General features: G+C 50.5%; 1 protein-coding gene across 1 annotated transcript in view; it reads left to right on the top strand.

The window, feature by feature from the left end:
• Window positions 1-14,984, top strand: part of XPO7 (exportin 7) — a 32,420-nt gene that overhangs the window by 14,929 nt on the left and 2,507 nt on the right. Inside the window, exons 11-25 of the mRNA XM_008501414.2 lie at window positions 582-775; window positions 3,059-3,164; window positions 4,340-4,475; window positions 5,306-5,379; window positions 6,434-6,514; window positions 6,937-7,000; window positions 8,110-8,218; window positions 8,640-8,746; window positions 9,185-9,273; window positions 9,977-10,084; window positions 11,180-11,262; window positions 11,926-12,140; window positions 12,845-12,983; window positions 13,286-13,446; window positions 14,851-14,949. Of these exons, the coding sequence (XP_008499636.1) occupies window positions 582-775; window positions 3,059-3,164; window positions 4,340-4,475; window positions 5,306-5,379; window positions 6,434-6,514; window positions 6,937-7,000; window positions 8,110-8,218; window positions 8,640-8,746; window positions 9,185-9,273; window positions 9,977-10,084; window positions 11,180-11,262; window positions 11,926-12,140; window positions 12,845-12,983; window positions 13,286-13,446; window positions 14,851-14,949 (1,765 nt within the window). The remainder of the gene's footprint in view (window positions 1-581; window positions 776-3,058; window positions 3,165-4,339; window positions 4,476-5,305; window positions 5,380-6,433; window positions 6,515-6,936; window positions 7,001-8,109; window positions 8,219-8,639; window positions 8,747-9,184; window positions 9,274-9,976; window positions 10,085-11,179; window positions 11,263-11,925; window positions 12,141-12,844; window positions 12,984-13,285; window positions 13,447-14,850; window positions 14,950-14,984) is intronic.

Below are 14,984 nucleotides of genomic sequence, written 5' to 3'. Positions count from 1 at the left end.
ATGTCTGAGTTTGTGTGGGATGAATTCTGCTTGTATTTGATGAAAACAAATGGTCAGATGTAGACAAATAATGTCTCTCTTAAGGTAGACTGATTGTCTAGTCCCTTTTTAGGTATCTAGCAATGCAGGGGAAGAACAGCAGGTTTAGCTCAGCCAGCTTTGAAATAAACTTATTGTTGGGGTCAGGGCATTTAGAGGAAAAAGCAGCTAAAGAAAAGCTAGAGGAAAAAGCAGAAAGATGGAAAGCTTTACACAGACAGCCAGGCAGAGAGCTTGATGTTGGCACTGCACATTCCCTTCTAAGACCTGGATAAATGTTGAAGATGTAAGAAGAGCTTACTCATCCCAGGTTCTGATGGCCTTTCCACCTGAGCCACAGCTCTTCTTGGGATTTATGGCTGCAGCAATGATAATTATTCCATGGATCTCTGTAGCTCTCATCCTGACAAACAGCAGAGGCAGAGCCTTCGGTCTTGTACGCCTGGAACAGCATCCTCCACCTGATAGAAAGGAGCTGATGTTATGAATTAAGCTGTGTCTACCCTTGAAGTCCTTTTCTGATGTGTTTTCTTGCTGCTTAGAGATGGTTTGGAGGATCCACTGGATGACACTGGCCTTGTCCAGCAGCAGCTGGATCAGCTCTCCACCATCGGCCGCTGTGAGTACGAGAAGACCTGTGCTCTGCTGGTGCAGCTCTTTGACCAGTCAGCCCAGTCCTACCAGGAGCTGCTGCAGAGTGCCACTGCCAGCCCCATGGATGTTGCAGTACAAGAAGGTGAGGCTCTTTGGAAAGCTTGGGAGCTTGCACTAAGTTGTCCCCTTCTCAAAAGGACTGTTCCAGAAGCCTGGAGTCCTGGTGAGACCCAGCAGTGGGCAGGCAGATCTCCAACACTTCCCCTGGAGAAGTGCCTGGATGGTGTTAGGACATTTTTTGGCTGTGCACAGCCACCCCCAAGGCACTCTGCTGGCTGAAGATAGCACTGTCCTACACCTGACTCCATTCCTTTCTGGGGGAGATGTGGTACATTTTGCCCCTGTGCTCAGCTCTGGGGAGGCCACAGCTTGAGTCCTGTGTCCAGTTCTGGGCCCCTCAGGAAGTTCAGGAAGGAGCTTGAGGTGCTGGAGCAGGTGCAGAGAAGAGCAAGGAGGCTGTGAAGGGATCCAGCAGAATTGCTGTGAGGAAGGGCTGAGGGAGCTGGGGGTGTTGAGGCTGGAGAAGAGGAGGCTCAGGGGAGACCTCATCACTCTCTGCAACTCCCTGAAAGGAGGTTGGAGCCAGGGGGGGGTTGGGCTCTTTTCCCAGGCAACTCTCAGCAAGACAAGAGGGCAGGGTCTCAAGTTGTGCCAGGGGAGGTTTAGGTTGGAGATGAGAAAGAATTTCTTTCTGGAGAGGGTGCTCAGGCATTGGAATGGGCTGCCCAGGGAAGGAGTGGATTCTCCGTGTCTGGAGATCTTTCCAAAGAGCCTGGATGTGGCACTGAGTGCCATGGGCTGGGAACCACGGGGGGAGTGGATCAAGGGTTGGACTTGATGAGCTCTGAGCTCCCTTCCAACCCAGCCCATTCTAGGATTCTATGATCTCCTTGCCCAGTCTTTCAGAGACAAGTCCTGAGGATGTTTCCCCATCCACAGGTGGTCAGTCCTGCCCCATCCCTCTCCTGCCTGAGGCAGGACACGGAGTGCTCATCTGAACCTTCCCACTGCTTATGTGGCAGAAACCTCCTGCTGGTGGTTGGTGATGAGTAACTGGGAGTGGGGTTTTCCCCTGGAAGCCCAGGAGGAAGGAGGTTGTCTGTCTGCAGCTTTGGGTGGGTTCAGTGTGGAGGTTTTCTTCTTGCACAGCAGGTTTAGGAATTGCTTAACACTGGCCATGGAGAGGCTGTGCCTTTGGAGCTGGGGTGTAGCTGTGCTCAGACCCCTCTTTAATAATGGAGCTCCCCTTTTTTGGGGAAGAAATTGGGCACATCAGCATGAGGCTGGAAACTGTTCCTGTTCCTTCTGAAGCAGCATTGCTGAGCTCACACAGGACAGTGTGGGGGGGGTTAATTTATTTATTTTTTTGTGAGCAAAACTCCATATGATGTCTGCCTCACCAGCCACATGTACAGTGAAAGAATGGCTCCTGCTAACACCTGTACATGTTTAAATACATAAAAAACAAGGAGCTGGCTTTCAGCAACAAAGAGCTTCAGACCTGGCATTTGGGTTTCTTTTCCAGTTCAGTCGTGCCTGTTCTCCACCAGGTGGAGAGCTGAGTTATTTTGCTGTTGGTGGGGCACTAAAGCAGAAAGCTCCTCCCTGTTGGGTCCTGGTTTGGCCACAATGGAATGGCCAAGTCCTCAGCTCCCTCTGCAACGTGTGTGACGAGTTGGATACTCCTGCCCTGTGTTGGGTTCTCCTGCCCTGTATTGGGTTCTCCTGCCCTATATTGGGTTGTCCTGCCCTATATTGAGTCCTCATGCTCTCTGTTGGGCCCTCCTGCCCTCCGTGGGGTCCTCATAGGCTCTGTGGGGTCCTCATGGCCTCTGTTGGATCCTCCTGCCCTCTGTTGGGTCTTCATGGCTTCTGTGGGGTCCTCATTCCCTCTGTTGGGTCCTCATTCCCTCTGTGGGGTCCTCATGGCCTCTGTTGGATCCTCATAGCCTCTATGGGGTCCTCCTGCCCTCTGTTGGATCCTCCTGCCCTCTGTTGGGTCCTCCTGCCCTCTGTTGGGTTCTCATGCCCTCTGTTGGGTTCTCATGCCCTCTGTTGGGTCCTCATTCCCTCTGTGGGGTCCTCATGGCCTCTGTTGGATCCTCATGGCCTCTGTCGGGTCCTCATGGCCTCTGTTGGATCCTCATAGCCTCTATGGGGTCCTCCTGCCCTCTGTTGGATCCTCCTGCCCTCTGTTGGGTCCTCATGGCCTCTGTGGGATCTTCATGCCCTCTGTTTGGTTCTCGTGCCCTCTGTTGGATCCTCATAGCCTCTATGGGGTCCTCCTGCCCTCTGTGGGGTCCTCATGGGCTCTGTGGGATCCTCATGCCCTCTGTGGGGTCCTCATCTCCTCTCTTGGTTGCAGGGCGCCTGACCTGGCTCGTCTACATCATCGGGGCAGTGATTGGTGGTAGGGTCTCCTTTGCCAGCACGGATGAGCAGGATGCCATGGATGGAGAGTTGGTCTGTCGGTAGGGATGGAATCAACAAATGGGATTCCTGTTGGGAAGCTGCTCAGGCTCTGCTCTCTTCCCCTCTTCTCACTGTAAACAGAACAGGATTGGGATTGGGTAGAGCCAAGTGGCCAACTTCTGCCCTGGCTTAGCTAAATTGGGGCAAATCTGAGCTGGAAGGAAGAGAGTGAGGGGAAGAGTGTGAAAGGAGATTTAAACTGGGCTTAAATGCTACTGGAGTTCTTCTGGAGTAGAACTAAATGCATTCTAAATGCAAAGAACTCCAGTTCTTTGCTGGGCTGGAGAGAAAAGTCTTTCTTTTCTTGTTAATAATCCAAAAGTGGGTTTTGTCCTTAAATCAGCTGTCAATATTGCAGTTACTCTCAAAGCTTTATACTGTCTGTAAACATGTGCTGGATTTCTGGGAGGGTAAATCCTCTCCAGTGAAAGATTTATTTGATAGATATGAACAACCTCGAGTCACACTGGGAATGCTTTTCCAGTCCAGAGCCTAAATGCTCTGTTTGGGAGCTGGGATAGCAAAGGAGCTCAACTGGAAGCTGGCCTGTTGGTGAGCCAGCAGATAACATCAAGCTCTGGCTTCCCATGGGTTACTGAAAAGGAAATGGTGAAGCCCTCGTAGATATTTCATCTCCCTTTAGTGCCAGCATGGATGGGAGATGCTCACAGAAGTCTTGTTTACATTTTATCTTCTTTCCCAGTCCTTGTCTGGGGACACTAAAAAAAAGAAAACCATTGGGATTGCCCCCTGGGTCTGTTACTTCCCTTAACAATCCCTCCAACCCATTCCTTGCTCCTTGAGCATTGGTTTCTCACAGCAAAAGCCCCCCCAAAGTTGGGGTTGCTGGGCAGTCTGGCTCTTGTGAGGGGAGCAGGAAGGGATTTCTCTGGTGGCTTTGAGAACATGATGGATAAAGCACCCAAAACTCCCTTCTGCAGTAAATGAAGCCCCAACCTCTGTTGGGAAGGGATGGAGAAGCCTTAGGAGGAACAGAGGAGGAGTGTGTCCCAGCCAAGGGTTTCCTACCAGTTTTGTCAGTTCTTGAGCACTGCCCACAGAAAACCCCAAATCCTGTTGCACGCAGGGTGGAACAGGAACACCACCATGTGCCAGAAATGCCTCATGTCCTCCCAGTGCCCAGCAGCAAACTAGTTTTCCCACTTCTCCCCAGGGTGCTGCAGCTGATGAACCTGACGGACTCTCGCCTGGCACAGGCTGGGAATGAGAAGCTGGAGCTTGCCATGCTCAGCTTCTTCGAGCAGTTCCGTAAGATCTACATTGGAGATCAGGTGCAGAAGTCTTCCAAGGTAAATCCATCCATGGTCTGGATGCTCATTCTGATCCCAGTCCAAGCCTCCCCTTTTTCAGTGTAGTGTTTTAGGATTTTGGTTTTCTCGGCTGCTCGGCTCAGTGTGTTCACTGCAAAACCTTCAGCACCTTCTGTGTGGTCAGGAAGGAGCCAGGGACTGTGGCAGAGGCTTAAAACTTGAGGCCTGGGTTCAGCTTTGTTACCTGCCAGGTTTCTGCTGGTTTCAGATGAGTCCCTTCAGCCTGTGTGGCTGTGAAAGTGTGCGAGTGGCACCCATGAGAAACCATGAGCTCAGCAGCTGTGGCTTGCTTCCTTGGCTCTGAAGTGAAGACAAATATCAGTTCTCTTCATCACAAGTGTAGGTTGACTTTAAATGCCTTGGTGCATCTTTAGAGATGCAAAATAACTATTTAAATTAAAAAAATAAAATAAAATAAAATAAAAAGTTAAACAATGGGAACGTAATTACTCCAGAATTATGTTCCCTTCCTTTCCAGTAATCTATGATCTTCCTTCCCTTCCCTGGAGAATTTGGAGCAATGTTGAGATAAGGGGCTTAGAGCTGCAGACAGATTCACTAAGATGCACTGCACGTGCTGCAGGAGCACAGTTGCCACATCCCCTTTCCCTGGCAAAAACAAGTGCCCAGCTTCCACGCACAGCATCTGAACTTACTAGGGCTGATCTAGGGAAGCCCAGAGAGTTCACCCTCCAGGGCATGCATCCCACAAAGGGAGAACAAGCTAAAAAAAAAACCCCAAATAATCCTTGGCCACGTCTTGTTTTGTTGACAGCTTTTAACCTGGTGTTGTTCTCTCCTCCCTCCAGCTCTACCGCCGTCTCTCCGAGGTCCTGGGCTTGAATGATGAGACCATGGTCCTGAGTGTCTTCATAGGAAAAATGTAAGTGCTCCTGCCTGCAGGCATCAGAGCTTCCAGGGTTTCATTGAAGGTGGAACCAGGAAAACTGAAATACAGGGGATTGTTGGTCAGTCTAAAGCTAGCAACATCTGTCTGCTGGAGAGAATCACAGCTTTTGCCAGGGTTTAGGTCACCTGCAATATCCAGGATGATTTATCCACCGTGGATGCTTGCCTGGGCTGTGGAGACACAAAAATACACCAGGAGAATGGATTCTTTTTCCCAGTGCCTGCTCAGTCAAACCAAAGGCAGAGAGGGGACAGCACTCAGGTTTTTTGTCACTTGACTCTTGGTAATCACCAGCCACGAAAGCTCTGGGGAGGGAACTGCTCCTTCAAAGGTTTTCTTTTCAAATCATGTTGTTCAATACCAAAGCAGCCCAAGTCCTTGTCTTAAAATCCTTCCAATCTTTAGGCACCCAATTCAGCCTCTTTCTTGGCAGCTCTCCTCTGGACCAAACCTGTCCACTGGCATTTTTTTTTCTTATTTTTTGCCATGTCTTTGGCAGCCTCCTGAGCATTTGGAACCAAATCAGTAGCTCCCATGCTGACGCCCCAGTGCCCTGTGCCTGGAGCTGTGCAGCCAGTAGCTCCCCCTCGATTTCTTCAGCATCACCCCTGTCTCTGGGGTGAAATGTGGCTCCCCTGGAAAGAAGCAAGGGCTACTAGAATTCTGCAGCTGACAGTGGATGGTGCAGGTGCAGAATTGCATACGTCTGCATGTAGTCACTGCCGCAGAATTCTCTTACCCTTGCTGCAGAAACCAGCCCTGGAGTGCCACAGAATTCCAAGGGCCTGGGTATGGGCCAGTGTAGCTTGGGACCCAAGTAGTGAAGATTATCTGAAGGATAATTTTTCTAGTCAACCAAATGTAAGTACAGTGATTTTATACCAATCTTTTGTGGCTTGTGATGTCTGTGGTTTCGGTGGAGGGTGGAGCTGATGATGTTGGGTGACTTTTGAGCTGGAAAGATCCACCACACAGCAAAGGGGAAGCTGGGCAAAGCCCTCTGATCCCTCCTTGTTCTCTTCCCTAGCATCACCAACCTGAAGTACTGGGGTCGATGTGAGCCCATCACCTCCAAGACACTGCAGCTGCTCAATGACCTCTCCATTGGATATCCTTTTGGGAAGAGTGACCCAGATGCTGCTGGAACAGGAGCACTTTGCCTCTAACAGATTCCTGAACCACCTCATCTCTGGGGTAGTGAGAAGAGTGGGTTGGGAGTGGTCAGCATCTCACCTAGCTGGCTGCTTTGTACTGTTTTGGGTCATAATTGCTCTGTAGCTTACATCCCAGAGATAATTTGTTTGCAGTCACAGATTATCCTATATCCTTCCTATCCTATAGTCCTTCCTGACAGCTGAATAAAAATGCTCACTGCAGGACTCTCCTCTGTGGAAAACAAGTGGAAGAGAGGCTAGAACATACTGAGTAACACAGACCTAAGTCCCCTTCCAGTTTTGCCCTGGAAAGTGCTTTGCAAGCATTGTAAGAAGTTTTCTGCTGACTCTGCTGCTTCCTTAACACCCTCTGTACATACAGCAGTGTGAGGAAGCTGGTGAAGCTGAGTGCTGTACAGTTCATGCTGAACAATCACACGGTAAGGACTTTCACCTCCTGCTTTTCATCCCACAGCAGGCTCCTCCAGGGAGGAGATAATCCCCTCAGTTTAACACCTGGACACTCTTATCTCTCTCCATCATACAAGCTGAGCCTCTGGAAACTGTGGTCTGTGTTTCAGCTCTCTGTTCAAAGCCTGCCCTGCAGATTTGAGGGGCTGTAGTCAGACCCTGGGTGCCCAGAGAAGCTGTGACTGCCCCATCCCTGGCAGTGCTGAAGGCTGGATGGGGCTTGGAGCACCCTGGGCTGGTAGGAGAGGTCCCTGCCTGTGGCAGAGGTTGGAACTGGATGAGGTTTAAGGTCCCTTCCCACCCAAGCCAGGCTGGGATTCCATGAGGACACCTGAATGTGAGGATCTCTTCCCTCTCCACTCCAGACATCCTTCTCCAGAGTGAAATGTGGGAGCTGCTCACACTGCAGTTCCTTGGCTCAGCACCCCTGTGCAGACCTGGGGTGCTGGCTGGAAATCAGAAATGTTCAAATGAGCACCTAGAGGCCAGCAGGAGAGTCTCAGAGATTTCTGACTTGGAGCTGTGGCCATTGGGTGCTCTGGTGCTGTAGTGATGGGGCTCCCAGCACCACATCAGAAGCTTTGACCCAGGTGCTGTGTTCCTGGAGCTTGGGGATATTTTGCAGTCAGTCCTGTGGTTGGCCCAGAAGCTGCTTTGAGACTTTTGTTGTCTGGAGCTCCTGTTTCTGTGGAGAAGGTGGGCAGAGGGCTGTTTTCCAGCAGCCTGGAGTGTCCTCAGGAGGCAAGGGACCTCAGGCAAAGTCCAGGGAGACTTCCTGGTTCATCTCCTCCTGGGGAATTCCAAGATGAAAGCTGAGAGCTGGGTCTGCTCCGGGGCACGGTGCCTGTTGCCCTCTGGTGGCCTTTTCTCCCAGCTGGATGTGCTGGGGATGGGATCTCTGGATTCACAGGTGGATGTGAAGCTGGCAGAGGGGAGATGCTGAGCGAGACACCCATGCAGCTCCGTGCTTCTCACCTTGGCACAGGCTGAGAAGGAGAGGAATGAGGGGACCCTGGATACCTCTGCAGGGTGTTGGTTGTCCTTTAACCCATCTCTTTTTTTTGTTTTCCATTTGCAGAGTGAGCACTTTTCTTTCCTGGGCATTAACAATCAGTCCAACCTGACTGACATGAGGTGTCGGACCACGTTCTACACTGCACTTGGGCGTCTTCTCATGGTGGATTTAGGTACTGGAATCTTTTCCTGGGAAGCAGGGCTCTGGGGGTTGGATGCTGGGCTCTGCAGTAGGCTTAGTTCTGCTGCTTAAGGAGCTGTAAGCTCCTGCAGAAGGATGCTGGACAGGGAGGAACCGAATGGGGTAAGAAAAAGGAGAAGGAAGAAGCTCAGAGATGGGTTTGCTGCCATCTGGCTGGGTGCAGGTGGTCCAGAAGTGCACACCAGCAAGGCTGGGGCTAAATTTTTCCTTCATAATATTCCAAATATTTTCCTGAGGTGACAGGCTTTGTTCTAAGCTGACCTGTCTGCAGTCCTGTGGTCTCTCTGCCTCTGCAGTGTCTCAGTCTCAGGCAGAACTGCAGGGCACGGGGAGGTGCAGTCTGTTTTCTCCTCATTTCCTCTTTTTTTTTTTTTTTTTGTTTTTCCTTCCAGGGGAAGATGAGGATCAGTATGAGCAGTTCATGCTTCCCCTCACAGCTGCCTTTGAGACTGTGGCACAGATGTTCAGCACAAACACTTTCAATGAACAAGAGGCAAAAGTAAGTTGGGCAGAACCTTCCCTGCTGCCTGTGCTCTCCTTACTCATTCCCTTAGGAGCTTGGACACTTTGGGGCCAGCCAGACAGGAGACACCAAGTCACTCCCAGCCATTCTGCCCTCTGAATGAGACAAGCAGATGCTGGGGGGATGATGGGTGCTTTTCTTTGGGGGTGCAGTGGGGTTCCCCCACTCATAATTGAAGCTGTCAGCCTCCATCTCCTGGGAATGAAATCCCCCAGTGCTGGCTCAAATGAAAGAGGGTTTCTGGGCACTGAAGAGGAACCCTAAAAGTGTCTAACCAGGGCTTGGCATCCATCACAGAAAGGCTGTGCTGGTGTTGGGATGGGAGGGAAAGGGCTCTGTGCTGGGGGAGCCAGGGAGGGTGAGATTGGGGGGGTGTGTGTCACATTTTAATGGAGCTTTTTTTCTGTAATACAGAGAACTTTGGTTGGTTTGGTGAGAGACTTGAGGGGAATAGCCTTTGCCTTCAATGCCAAGACCAGCTTCATGATGCTCTTTGAGTGGATGTATCCTTCTCTTGCCCTGAAACTTGAGTCATCCTGTCTCTCAGAAGGGAGAACTCTTGCTGCTTGCATCCAAATGCCCTATTTTCCCTGGTAAATCCTGGCTAGGGTTTCTCTTCACTCCTGTAGTACTCAGTGTCCTGTCTCTAAGCCCTAAAATAGATTTGACTTGGTCTGTCTGCAACCAAGTCAACCTGCAAATCTGCTCAGAGCTGAACTCTTGGGCTTTTTCCAGTTGGACCTCAAGAGACTTGACCTGTAAAGCACAAAGGCCTTTATGGGATGGGTGCATCTCAGCAGCTTTTCCTCTTGCTCTCTGAGCCCAGCAGCATTTGGTGGCTTTGTCCCCTTGGTGAGAGCTCTGTATCTGGGTTCCCAATTTCTCTTTGCCTTTAAAGGTCAGCTGGCTGGTGCTGGCAAACCTCTACCCTTTGCCTCAGAACCTTTTTTGGTTCTTTTTTTCTTTTTTTTTTAATGTCCTAGTATCAGAACTGTCTCTGCCAACCCCATTAAAGATTTTTTTTATTATTATTTTTTTTTTCCTGTGATAAAGCAGACCCCAGCAAGCAGCATCTCTGCTTGACCTTCTTAAGTAAACTCCTTTGCAAGGTTTGGGTGCAGCACACAGAACAGCCCTAATTTAGTCAAATTTGTCACCTTTTCTCATCATGCAAAGCAAGAAAGTTCCTCAGCTTTCACCCTGCAGCTATCCATCCTACATGCCAATCCTCCAGAGGGCCATTGAGCTCTGGTACCATGACCCAGCCTGCACTACTCCTGTCCTCAAGCTGATGGCTGAGTTGGTACATAACAGGTAGGAGCCTCCAGCACCTGCACCCTGCCAGGGATTTGTCTGGCTGCTGCTCCTCTGGGTGCTGCTGCCCCACTTGTGTTGTCTTTGCTTCAGTCTGTTTGTGTTCTGAAGGGGACAGAGGGGGTGAAGGGAATTGTTTCAGGAGGGAGGAAAACCTGATTCAGTTCAGATATCAGCTGGGTCATGACTCAGCCCCACCAGGAGACACAATCAATAAGCCCTGAATTTGCTCAGTGTCTGCTCCCAAGGACAGCTCTGTAAGATGGAGGCAGACATCTCATGTTCATTTTTAAAACCCCTGTTTCAAATGAGCCTTGTTCTCTCTCTGGCAGCCAGATGACCACTTTCTGCTTTTAGAGCATCAGCTTTTTTTTTTTTTTTTTTTGCCAGCAGAGAGGTAGCTCTGATGCTGCTCAGATAATTCAGAAGCAATCTAATCTGAGGGTGGAAGGCTGCCAAAATGTTGCTCTGGCTCAGAGCCATCTGCACACACAACCCCATAGGAAGGGAGCATTGTCACAGCTGAGTGGAGGGGACAGAAGGGCTTGGGCACAGTCATTTGAGAGCTGACTCTCTGTACTTGCCCAGGCTGCTTGCCACATCCCAGCAGCATCTTTGCAGCAGGACAATCCTTGCTGGAACACATCCACTCATTTATTTCTGAGGTGAACTGGGCAACTCGCTGAGCTTTGACTGGAAGATCTGTTCACCCTAAGGGAGGAAAAAAATGCCAAGCTCTGGATTCTTGGTGTTATGAATAGGAGCCAGTCAGCCTGCCCTCCAGGGCTGCTTCCAAGATGTTCACTGTCTTTGTGTGCAGTAGCCTGGTGACTATTGCCAAGGCAGGATTTCCAGCCTCCATCTTGTAATATTCCCAACATTTGTGATGATACAGATCCTTCCTTCTGCCACAGCAGAGCCCCTCTCTCCCTCAGAGCCTCTGCCCTCACTGCCTTTGCTCATCACCACCAGACCCAGGTGCTTTTTGGTGAGCAGCACATGGAGGTGCTGCAGCCTCAGCTTTGTTTTATTTAAGCTCCAACTTTTTTTCCCTGTTGTTTTTCTTTTTAGTTTGTTTTCTTCTCTCTTTGCTAGGTCCCAAAGGCTGCAGTTTGATGTCTCCTCACCCAATGGCATCCTGCTCTTCAGAGAAACCAGCAAAATGATAACCACATATGGTGAGTGCCCAGCAGGTGGGATGTGGGCAGCTTCCCTCTGCCCTTGACTCCTCCACTTGCCTGGGGAGCAGGAGCTGGGCCACTTGCCAGCTCAGAGAGCAAGCCCAGGCTGGGGAGCAGTGCCAAGCTGCCTGCTGAATGCATGCTTAGATACAGGGAGATGCTTCTGCATGAAGCTGCTGGGTAAGCAGGCAGAAGGGCAGGGGGTTTGCCATACAAATGAAAGGAAAAGATGAGAGCAAGGGGCAGGAGCTCAGCTGAGCCCCCTGTGAGGCTGCAGGGTGCCATGGGCCATGGTGGGGACAGAGTCAGGCTGTCCCTGTGCAGCAGGATTACTTGTGTTCTCAGTAGAGCCAGACACTTCTGACTTGAAACAGGTCCCTCAACCTTTTTCTGGGGAATATAAGTGCTATAAGAGTATAAGTACTATAAGAATATAAGTAATACAAGAATATAAGTAATACAAGAATGTAAGTAATATAAGAATATAAGTAATATAAGTAATTACCTTTATCCTGGCCCAAACCAGGGCATCCTGGATGCTTGTGTCTGACTCCTCACCCACTCCTTAAAGTCTCTGCTGTTGTTTTTCCTGCGTCCTGGAGGGGAAAAGGGTTTGGATGTGGTTGCTGAAATGCTGCCCCTGCTTCTGTGCTCCTGCAGGAAATCGAATCCTAACGCTCGGGGAGGTTCCAAAGGATCAGGTCTATGCCCTGAAGCTGAAGGGGATTTCCATCTGCTTCTCCATGCTGAAGGCAGCTCTGAGTGGCAGCTACGTCAACTTCGGGGTCTTTCGCCTCTATGGGGACGATGCCCTGGACAATGCCCTCCAGACCTTCATCAAACTCCTGCTTTCCATCCCTCACAGTGACCTGCTGGTGAGCCAACACCTGGGAGGTGACACAGACACCAGTGAGCAGGGGACACCTCCTGGCACCCAGGGGCAGGAGGAAATCACAGCAGCAGGAGGTCCTGGCTCTAACCACCCCCCCTAACACCACCCAAGGGCTCCCCAGCAGGGTGAGCTCCAGGTCTCAGCAGAGCAGTGAACAAAATAATTGTTCCTCTGCCTGAAAAAGGCTTCAGAATCACAGAATCTGCTCTCTCCTGGTTTGCCTGTGGGCAGAGGTCTGGGTGCACCAGCAGTAACCTGCTTGCTGAAAACCCCCACCTGCAGAGTCCTGTTCCTCTCCAGGCCCCAGACACAGAAATCCCTTTTTCAGCAGAGCTTTGAGGTCCCATCAGCACAACCCTGCTTGGCAAAATACTGAGGAGAGAGAGCAAAATGTATTCATTCCTCCCAAGTCTCATCTGTCCCAGGTAGAAAAGAGCCAAGATATTTTGATGTGAGAGTGTTGGGAACCCCTTGTTGCTGCAGCCTCTTTGGTGGGAGAGGAGTGGAGGGAAAAATCTGTTTGTCCATAAGTTATTCTGGGTGAGAGGATGGTTTGTTCTCTTTCCAGGAGATTCAGTAAGTAGTTTTCCAGGTGATTAATGAGTGGGTTGGGTCTAGCAGAAAGATGTAACTGATCCAGGCAAACCAGGAGGCCTTAAAAGTCTTTCTCTCTCCTTTTCTCTGCAGGATTATCCCAAGCTCAGCCAGTCATACTATTCCTTGCTGGAAGTTCTTACCCAGGACCACATGAACTTTATAGCCAGTCTGGAGCCTCATGTAATCATGTATATTCTCTCTTCCATTTCAGAAGGCCTCACTGCACTAGGTAACCATCTCTCTGCTCTTAGGGCTTTGGTTTGGAAGCAGGGCAAGATGTTGGGTGCTTTAACTGCATCCTAATGCAGGCTGAGAGAGAAATGGGACCTTGGGAATGGGGTTGGGGGAGTTTCACCTCTGTTCAGGCTGAAACATCAGGGATAGTGAATATGTGAGGAGATTCCTGAGCTGGTCAGGGTGAGGTGGTTCCTTCAGGGACTGGATAAACTGTGTTTCCTGGGAGCCTGTCCAGGAGCCAGGGAAGTGCTGGCAGGACCCCAACATCTCCCCCTTTTCCTCTCATTGTTGCAGACACCATGGTTTGCACGGGCTGCTGCTCCTGTCTGGACCACATTGTCACCTATCTCTTCAAGCAGCTGTCACGCAGCACCAAGAAGAGGACAACACCCCTGACCCAGGAGAGCGACCGCTTCCTGCACATCATGCAGCAGCACCCAGAGATGATTCAGCAGGTAAAGACAAGACCTCAGCTGCTGGGGCACAGCTGCTGGATTCTCCCAGCATGATGTCATCCTCCCTGCTCCAGAGCCCCAGGCTTTTCCAGAGGAAAAAGGATTTTTTTTTTGTTTTTTTTGCTGGTGTTGCATCTCTCCTGTGCCTGCACTACCCAAGAGTTGTGATTCAGAGCCATGCTTCAGGGCTGGGGTTCTCCCTCTGTAAGGAACACTAGGTTTGCACTTCAGATATGAAAGGAAGTACCCAAAAAGGAGTTATTCTTTTGATTTCAAGAAATAAGAAAAGAAATTTCAAGAAATACAGCTACAGGCTGTACTGGCAGCTCATAGAAATGAAGCCAGGAGACACACCTGAGAGCCTGTGCTCTTCTGCTTTAAACAAAAAAATACTAAATCAGGGTTTTCTTGAAACATTCAGGTGTCCATGTGCCCTCAGAGCAGAGCAGGCACTGTGGGGTCCCCATCCTCAGCACAGGAGCTGTGCTGGGACCACCTGAAGTTTTGCTGCCTTCTGGAGCATGGGCTGCCTTGGCAGCATTCCCACCTCTTTCAGAAGAGGAGAATTTGGTCATCATGGAGGTTTGTTCCATGCTGGTACCACACCTGCCACCTGCCTCCACCCACACCACCTCAGAGAGATGTGGAGCAGAGGGTCAGTAATGAGCTGAGACCTTTTCCTTGTTTGCATCAGGCTTAGCTCAGCACCTACCAAGAGGCACCGTGGCCTTTGGGTGCCTCTGGGTCACTGGGTGGCAGAGGATTCCACTCACTGAGGTCTTGGTGCTCCTGAGGGCCCCGTGTTGGGTTGTGGCTCTCCATAACTGAGAGCAAAACGTGTTTCCAGCCCTCTCCCCTGAACTGCAGTGCTCAGTGCCTTGCTGATGGTGTTCTCCAGCCTCCCTCACTGCTGCTTGTCCAGGTGTCAAAGCAGGGAATATCATTCCAGCCTTGCTGGCAGATCACATGCAGAGACAAGCAGGCTTTTTTCAGGGGGCTAGAAGCTGTGTTTTCTGAGGATAAAGAAAGAAACTGCATCTCCCAAAGCAGCCAGGTTAGATCCTGGCTCTGGGAGGGAATGCAGACAAAGCAGAGAGAGGTCCCTGGGGCAACAGAATTTGTGCTCTCTATTTAAACTCTTGTTGAAATGCAGATGGGACAATCCCCCCTGGGTGTCTCGGGGCAGGATGGAGTGTCAGGAATAACTACAACTCCTCCGTGTGCCCTCAGTCAGGTTTCCCAGCAGTTCATGGGGGTTTCAAGGTCCTCTTCTGGTCCCAGGGTGCTGAGAGCTCTGTGGCATTGAGGCTTTGAAATCTGGAAGTATCAAAAGTGAATCAGTTCCCTGGGAGGGGGGTGAGGGAGTGGAAGGGCTGGTTTTAAACCTCACTCTCCCTCTTCCAGATGCTGTCAACAGTGCTGAATATCATCATCTTTGAGGACTGCAGGAACCAGTGGTCAATGTCTCGGCCTCTGCTCGGCTTGATCCTGCTCAATGAAAAGGTAAAAACCAGGAGGTGCCTCTGAGTTTGGATGAT

This window comes from Calypte anna, chromosome 22 (assembly GCF_003957555.1).
Source record: "Calypte anna isolate BGI_N300 chromosome 22, bCalAnn1_v1.p, whole genome shotgun sequence".
Classification (NCBI taxonomy): domain Eukaryota; kingdom Metazoa; phylum Chordata; class Aves; order Apodiformes; family Trochilidae; genus Calypte; species Calypte anna.
Note: the sequence above shows the minus strand (reverse complement) of the source record. Positions and strands in the feature narration are given on the sequence as shown.